Raw genomic sequence first — 8,986 nt, forward strand, 5'->3', positions numbered from 1 at the left:
AAGGCCAGGGTTTATAAGGCCTATATGCATCAGGGGGATTGCAGTGAAATTTGGAAAGTCTACCAACCAGCTCGCTTTCTGTTTTAAAAAGCCCATGAATGTCCCATTCCCAATAACCTTCAGCAAACCCTTATGGCTTTTAGGTCCAAAAGCAGTTCAACCTGGCTATGGGACCTGATTTAGGTTGCATTACACAGAAATGTATCCCCCCTTTAAATTACTGTTACGTCCGACAGAGTTTATGCAGCATTTTGCAACACATACAGCCACTTCTTGATACTTCTTGATAAAATACATACTCGTATTTTTATTAGATATTTTTCAAATGTATCAAATATATTATCATTTAATTTAAGATATATCTATAAATAGAGCAATTTAATATTTCTTAAAAAAATATTAACTTTAGATATAATAAATATGTAAACATTGCATTTCTTTTTAAAATTTTATCTATATGATTTTTTTTTTTTTTACTTTTATATGTGTACTTATTTGATCAGTTTTACATATTTACACATTCCAGATCACAATGAATCTAAAAAAAATCTTCAAACATTAAATCTCAGGTATCTGGGAGTAAAAATTCAAGTATTTCACATCATGATCAGAGAAACGATCTAGACATTATTTTTTATGTACATACATTTACATTTTCATATCCTGACCATCAGAACCGACTCCCCTCTTATTACAAAGTGAGATCTGTTAAGTCAGAATGATTTTGATTTTCTCATGTATACCACTGCGTCTCTCCAAGTACTCCAAGGATTGTGCCCCCATTTGAGAAACACTTATTTAGAAAATGTAAAATATGAATGGAACATCCCATTATACAACTCATGGAAACAACAGAATGGAAAACAGGCCTACCTGGAAGATGGTCACTAATATTGCTGACCATGGAAATGTACCCACTGTCTCCAAAGTCTGATAAAATCTGTTTGCTTACTTTACATGAACATGCAGCTCTTTGCCAGCTCAGACTAAATGGATCCTTTTGCAAAGTAGTAACACTCAAGCAGCATAGTTTAAATCTCACCAGAGTTGCTTCTCTCTTTATATGGTTTTACCTTGTAGTTTTCTGCATCACTGCTGCTTGTTGGACTAAAGTCTATGAAATTTGGTAAAAGCTGTCAATTCTTCACACATCTGCAGAGTGACTCTGACAACAACCATCCTGAAGGAACTTTTAAGTTGTTTAAAAAAGATACTGGAGACTAAAAGTTCCTACTTATGGGTAAAATTGGCTTAAAGAAGCATTGTCAATTTGTCATGGTTTGAATTAAAGGCTAGCTAAGGGGAGCTTGGTTTCCATGAAAAGCTCACTGGAAATGATATGAGGGAGTTCGAAAAGATAGAACCCTAGACATTTATAGATAAATAAGAATGGGTACAAATGAATACATCTTTTGAATTATGAGTGTAAATGCACTGGCTGTTTAAAATCCCACTGTTATGGGGAATATTCTCTGAATCAGTGGGTTTGTTTAATATAGGATATGCATAGCTTACTGCTGCACTTTGGCCAAATGATTACAGCCAGCAGCTTCAGTCACCAACAGACCTTCAGATGTTTGAACTCGAAATACCAGGACATGTTGAGATGTATTAACAAGGACCAAATTCCACTTCTGCACCTGTGCATACTGGTAAACTGTAAATCATGCAGAGAAGCAAAACTTCCCGCTGCTCTCGTTTACACACCTGTGCTTCTTCTAAGCTACTGTTGAAATGTTTGCTGAGAAAAAAGTCTAATCATAAAGCTATAGAGATGTTTTCTGCTCTTTAATAACTTTACAGTTTAACAAACTTACAGTTCTCAAGTTTTAAAGTGCAAGAGAAAAAAACATAGAAGACTGAAAAACATTTGTGGTTGACAAAAGTCAGTGCTGTCCGTCAATTATGCTGAACATTCAAAAGACATCTTCTGAATAAAGTATATTACCCTGGTAAAGCACTTTGTAGAAAGGTTTAAAAGTGTCAAATAAATTCAGACTATTCAACAAAAAAGCTAATAAGCTGAAATATAACTAGCTAAACAAGCTAGCAAGCCCATGATGCTGCATTCTCAGGTTCTTTACATTAAATAATTTTTTAACTTGAGAACAAAACTGCAGAAAACAATAAAATCAATAAGACATGTAGACAGCTGTAACAGACCAAGCTAGCTAACAAGAAGCATGTTACCTTTTGTTTTAGCTTTAGACATGTATATCAAAATTACACCAGACTTCTGCTGTTTTCCTCTGAAACACCTGCTATTCACAGACTCTTTAAGCCTAAACAGTCAATATCCAGAGACGCTCACTTTGATTACTTGTAATTATCAATACATATAGCTGCCTTCCTCTTCCATGTTCTGTGCCTTTATCAATAAATCTATCAATGTTAGGTGCATATGGCAAAAAAAAAAAAAAAAAAAAAAAAAACTGTTGTGTTGTCCAGTACAGTTCTCTGAGGTTGTAACAGATGGAGTTGTAGAAAGGGCGAAGCCATTGATTTGACCTTGATGAGACAGCTGAAGTACTGAAGCTGTTGAAGAAAAAAAAAATGGGCATGGAGCATTATAACATGAATTTGTCTTTGTGTCATAGCCTAATAAAAAGGCTTTTCCATCATCTCAGCCTCTGGATTATCTTCTAAACTTTAATTTAGAGAAAGGAAAGGTCTGTAATGGAGAAAAAAATAGAAAGAGACGCAATACTTTCCTCGTGCCAGCCAGTAAACTATCATAGACCCAGTCCCACTATTCTCAGCCTTGAATCGGGCTCCCTGACAGCAGGAGAAACCGTGACTTCGTCGATTCGCCTGGAGACAGGGGGAGGGCATATTGCCACAGACATTAACAAGCGTCCTCACCTTTTAACAACCACGGCTCCGTTTAGTTGAAACGCTCCCCTGGGCTATTAGATATTTTCCGATGAATTATATATCAGAGCCGAAGATGAAAGGACTCAGTGTGAGCCAAGAACATGTCTGGGGGACAACAAGAGGACCAGATATTTAAGCCCGGTTAGGCTGTTTGTTTTGTGATCGTGGAGGGAAAATGGGAAAACTCTGGAATTTTTAATTGTTTATTTTTTTTAATGTATATGAAAAAGAAGTCCACTGATGACCATAATAAAATGATGAACATTCAACCAATGACAATATAGAACATAATTAGCTAAAAATAATGATTTATATTAAAAATAAAAACAAGCCATCTATTCACATAAGAAAAAACATGAATGCTGCAGGAATAATTCTTATTGATTTTAGGCTTGTCTAACAATTCTGCTGCCTCAGTCTGTTCATCATGTAGACTCCTAATTAGTTCTCTAACCTGCTGCCTGTTAGAGAGCATCAAATAAAAGGTCTATTTAGTGGCAAAGCTTTGTCCGAGTGGGGTCGAATAAAAATATTTAAATTACTCCGAACTGGGATTAAACCAAAGCATTAAAGATCGGCAAAGAGAGCAGACCGGAATTAGCAGCTATAATCCAGCACATACGTTTACAGCCCAAAACAGGCTAAACAAACTGAGGCTAAGAAATTTAGGAGGGGGGCGGTGAGGTAAAATATTTGAAAGTGTTTAGAGTCCTTTAATAAGGGAAATCAAGCCCTTATTGATTTATTCATTCATCCATGCACCCAAAAGTCAGTTAGTTTTAGTTAATTCATTCAATCACATGTCGTTTTATACCAGTGAACTAATTTTAATGACCTGGTCAACAGGTTTACAGATAGCTGCAGCAGCTTTTGTAGCCAAAGTAGTAAATGATCATATAGGTTTCTATTTCTCGGGCTGCATCATTCTGCTCATCTTATTTCTGCTCATCTTACTTCATTCGAATTTCCAATTGCTAAAATCCCCACTCGCTCTCTTTCTTTTTCTCTCTCTTTTCCTCGCACACACTTAAAAACCCCCCACACACTTTCTCTCTTTAAAAAAAAAGAAGAAAAAGCTGAGCATCTCTTGGTATAATCCGCATCCAACAAGGTTATCCGGAAGGAGACAAATCAAAGCCGCTTGATGGGCCACGACCAAAAAGCTTTGTAAAAGGCATCTTTGTATTAAGTCGGGCGTCGGACCATTGAAGTAAGTGGCATTTAATTTTAAAGTGGTTTTGACTTTTCTTTCTTTTCTTTTTCTTTACATTGATTTTTTAGTCATTTTTTATTTTAAATCGATAGTTAAAGCTACCAGGAGCGCGCGATGAAATACGGAGAGCACAGAGAGATAAATGAGGAGGCGTGTTAGGAGGGAAACTTTGTGTCTCGACCTTCCTTGGAGCAGAGGAGCGCTCATCCGTTGGATTACAGAGCACCAATCCACAACTTCAGATAATAACACTCTTAACTGGCCTACTTGAAAAAGAAGGTTAAAAAAAAAAACAAACATCAAAAGTGAATCCGTATACTTTACGATTTAAATAAAACTATTAAAAATTAAGAAATTTAAAGTCAAGGCTGTTTCTTTTAAATTAATATTTAACAGAAAATGTAATGTTGATGCTGAAATTTAGGTCTATTGGTATATTTATATTTGCTGATTAGTTTTGATCAGGAAATACTAATATATGACAATCCCTAAAAATATATTTATTATTATTATTATTATTATTATTAATAATAATAATAATAATAATAATAATAATAATAATAATAATAATAATAATAATAATAATAATAACAATAATAATAATAATAATAATAATGTATTGCGTATGTGTCAGTTTGGGAAAGTGGTAGCTTTGGGGTCTGATGGAGGGGGTGGAGGGGTTGTCTGGCTGTCAGCTGGTCTCATAAACACAATGCCAGGCTTTGTTTTATTTTCGTGACGCAGAAAATGAAGGAGGCCTGGATGCGGAGTCGTGGCTGGCGTCCTGTAATCAGGCCAGCGCGTGCCGTCCGGATTATCTCGTTAATTTCTTACAGAAAGAAGACAACTTAGATGATGGGGGAGAAAAAAAACTAGAAGCCAATAATAATTAATAGTTGAGCGGGTGTTTATTATTGAACGGATGTGGAGCAACCGGTAATAGAGGATGGGGGTAAAAAGTGACAGATTGAGTGCAGGAGTTCACATGAGTGGCCGTTATTGGCTCTACAAAAAAAACGAGGAGGTCCGGATGGAGGCAGGAGAGACCTGCAGGGTTCTGGAAATATTCTTTTATTCTACAGGTAGGTCTCACTGGAAACAAGAGGCTTCAGACAGCTGCACTTGCGGAGGCCAGTTTATTTTTTATTTTTTTTACCAAAAAAAAGAAAATTTTAAACAGCGACGACATGTGTTCAGACAAATTTTGAACACATTTCCCCTTTTAAAGACATATATATATATATATATATATATATATATATATATATATATATATATATATATATATATATATATATAAAAGATATATTAGCATTACTGTAATTTTAAAAACGATACTGGCGAATTCTCTGTATAACTTAGTTTTACTAAAACCATCATAAACATTATTTGTAACTCTGACACATTAAAAAAACAAAATATTAAATTGGACCCTTTCCCACCCTCCTCGTGTATCTAAGAGATAAATACAGTTAGCCATCTCCTTGTTTGTTTAGATAAGTACCCCTCGCTAATCAACACTTGTCGATAAGTCTCACCTTCCAAATCTAATTACCGGGAGCAATTCATTACGTAGGGAGGGGTAACCCTGAGGAGTTTAATGTTTACCCCTTACCTTTGGGGAATGTCTTCGTATAAATTTAAATGTACAAGGTTTTTTTTTTATTAGAAATAAACAATGGCCCTAATATTTAGAAAAAAAGATGCATGGTGTGTGTTTGAATGAGCGCTCGGTTTGCAGTATTGGCTTCTTTGTTTTTCCCTTTAAGTCTTTTGTTATTAGCAATACTTATCGGTGAACATTAGGCTTTGTTTCTGCAAATGGCCTCCCAATCAGCTGTCTATTTAGCTTCGCTCAACCTGTGGATATATGCTAATTGAGAGCGCTGTTGGGGCCCAACGAGTGTGCGCATTTTAACGACAATGTTTTGTTTTCGTGGTACTAGAAGAGGAGGAGCTGAGTGTCTTTTGAGAAGGAGGGGGAATATAAGGCGGGGCTTTTGTAGCAGTTAGTGTGTCTATGTGTTTGGGGGTGGGGGGGTTGATAGCGTAAACGCCTGTCAGCCAGACAGAGCATCTTCAGTCCAGCGGGGACAGCTGGGGGTCTCCACTCGGCTTTAAGAGCGCTCTGAGTTCGAGAACGCCCACTCCTTTAAGCCTACCGCTGTGCGTAAAACCTGCGCGTAAAAACCGGTGGACGGACTTTAACTCTCTTTTTTAAAGAACATTTTTTGTATATGTTTTACTTCAGGTTCACTCGGACAAATTTTTGACCAAACGCAGACGGCAGAGGATTAAAACACCATTTTCTGCCCCATTTCTCATACTTATCATCGGCGCTTCCTCGACCGGTCGCCAAAATGATGTCCTATTTGAAGCAACCGCCGTACACGGTGAACGGCCTGAGCTTATCTACCTCAGGAGTGGACTTGCTGCATCCTTCAGTGGGATACCAAGGTAAATACTGTGAGGTGGTACAACTCTACACAGCAGCTTCATTTCTTCAACCAATAGGTTCTAATATGTTTACACCATTAAGTCTTCTTATTTTTCTTAATAGTTTAAAGCCAAATTACTGACGAATTTAGGTATCATAGACTACATTTATGATAGCTTGAAGTCGGAAATAGTGTAGAATCATTCAAGAATCATTTGCAAATTCATTACCTTTTCTCTGTTTCGTACTTATCAGGAACCCCTCGCAAACAGAGGAGGGAGAGGACGACCTTCACTCGGGCCCAGCTGGATGTGCTGGAGAATCTCTTTGCCAAGACTCGCTACCCTGACATCTTCATGAGAGAAGAGGTGGCCTTAAAAATCAACCTGCCTGAATCCAGAGTGCAAGTAAGCCAGACAAAAGCATAGCATGAAAGGCTGATATCTGTTGATTGTGTCCTTCTGAGAAGAGATAGTTCACTTGAGGCCAAAGTGTCCTCCTCCCATGCTCAAGAAGATTCACTGATTTCCTCATTTATCCCCTATTTACATCTCAGTTAGGCCTTAAGCTACTGCTTTTTCCATTTACACGACAAAGATTCCCATTTAATTAAACAGCTAAATTAAATTTACCTTCCATATATTTATTTTGTTTTTAGCTAATCTAAGCCTTTTTTCTTTTTTTTTTCTTCTTCTTCTTCTATCAGGTATGGTTCAAAAACAGACGAGCCAAACATCGCCAGCAGGCCCAGCAAACCCAAAGTGGAGTCCAGAGCAAGTCTGTCAGCAGGCCCGTGAAAAAGAAAGGCTCTCCTGTCAGGGAGGCCAGCTCAGAAAGCGGAGCCAGCGGGCAGTTCACGCCACCCTCTACCACCTCACTCCCGGTCGTGAGCAGCAGCGCGGCACCCGTCTCCATATGGAGCCCGGCCTCCATCTCTCCGCTCTCCGATCCGTTGTCTACCTCTTCGTCCTCCTGCATGCAGCGTTCATACCCCATGACTTACACCCAGGCAACAGGCTACAACCAGGGCTACACCGGTTCTTCGTCTTATTTCACCGGGATGGACTGCGCCTCCTACCTTTCGCCTATGCACCACCAACTATCCGCCGCGGGGTCCGCCATGAGCCCCATGGGCAGCAACGGGGTATCCAGCCACCTGAGCCCGGCGTCTTCCATCTCATCGACAGCGTACGGAGCGGCGGGGCTAGGTTTCACCAGCGCTGCAGAGTGCCTGGACTATAAGGATCAAACTGCCTCCTCGTGGAAGCTTAATTTCAACTCGGACTGTTTGGATTACAAAGACCAAGCAGCATGGAAATTCCAGGTGTTGTGAGGGGAGAAAAACAACAAATAATTGGACAGACTTCATGAACAGCAGACTTTAAAGACAATTGGGAACAACAAAGCGGTGTCCCACTACTATACAGGCCCCAGCCTCTACCTCGGGTCGAGCAGAGCAGGACTGCCAGGCGGTTGTCTCACTTGTTGGGCTCAGTTATTGAACACTGAAACTGACTTCTGCCCAACTTTGATCAAGAGCACGGAACAAATGTGTTGACCAGAAGGATAAAGAAAGGATCAAGGGAGCGAAAGATCCCAGCCTGACTTGGTTGAATTTGAGGATAGGTCAGGTTTTCCTCTAAGCTTCTTAAAGACTCCCCCTCTTGTCTTTCTTTTTAATTTAGTTGGCACCTCTTTGATCAAAGCGATGTGCATGAGTGAGTGTACTGCAAAAAGTATGTAAGAGAGAGTGAGAAAAAGCAACTCTGACATGAACCTGGATGCACTATTTAATTTATGAGAAAATATAAAACTACTAATGAGACAATCAACCCGTTTGCGCGTAAGCAAAAAAAAATGTGTTATTGAATTATAATTTGTCTTTGTAATACTTTTTTGTTCAAAGTTGGGATTTTTTTAATGTTCTACTTGTATGCAATTTTTTGCTTTTGCGCAACACATGCGCCACAGGCCAGCTGTGAAATTTGATAATTTTATTTACATGTCTCGCGTCTCAAATGATAACTTTTAACGGAGTCTTATTAGTTGAACAGATGTTAAAATCAAGCCAACATCAAGTAAAGTCCATATGAGCTGTAAAGTTTGGTGAGAGATCCACAAACACTTAATAATAACAATAAAGACCACTTGACCTGATCCAACTCTGCTGCATGTGTAAATCCATCCAACATCTGTTATTATAGCGGTCATTTGACCTGTTTTAGTCTGGAGATAAACCAGTTTCATTTTTATTTTCTTCAGATTTTTTTATGAAACGAGTCTTTGCAGTTACTGGTGTCACAAAAAGTTTGTATTTCACTACCAGCCTTTGATAAATCCACGTGAAGTCCACAATTTCTGTCACAATTGCCCAACCTGAGAGGAATGCGAATTACCAGAGGGGTATGTTAATCCCGTCTCATGAAGACGGTAATCCAACATTTGATCGACGGCTTTAGATC

General features: G+C 38.5%; 1 protein-coding gene across 2 annotated transcripts; it reads left to right on the plus strand.

Annotated features, from left to right (window-relative positions):
- The first annotated feature begins 3,957 nt into the window (after positions 1 to 3,957).
- Positions 3,958 to 8,681, plus strand: LOC121633220 (homeobox protein OTX2-like). Of its 2 annotated transcripts, XM_041975045.1 has the most exons (5): positions 3,958 to 4,084; positions 4,180 to 4,366; positions 6,339 to 6,544; positions 6,780 to 6,931; positions 7,231 to 8,681. In XM_041975045.1, the coding sequence occupies exons 3-5, from the start codon at positions 6,448 to 6,450 to the stop codon at positions 7,855 to 7,857; spliced, it is 876 nt and encodes a 291-aa protein (XP_041830979.1). In that variant the 5' UTR covers positions 3,958 to 4,084; positions 4,180 to 4,366; positions 6,339 to 6,447; the 3' UTR covers positions 7,858 to 8,681. The 2 variants fall into 2 exon arrangements, with proteins under 2 accessions (XP_041830979.1, XP_041830980.1); XM_041975046.1 differs by lacking the exon at positions 4,180 to 4,366.
- Positions 8,682 to 8,986: the final 305 nt, after the last annotated feature.

The sequence above is a fragment of the Melanotaenia boesemani genome, chromosome 22, assembly GCF_017639745.1.
Source record: "Melanotaenia boesemani isolate fMelBoe1 chromosome 22, fMelBoe1.pri, whole genome shotgun sequence".
Taxonomy (NCBI): Eukaryota; Metazoa; Chordata; class Actinopteri; order Atheriniformes; family Melanotaeniidae; genus Melanotaenia; species Melanotaenia boesemani.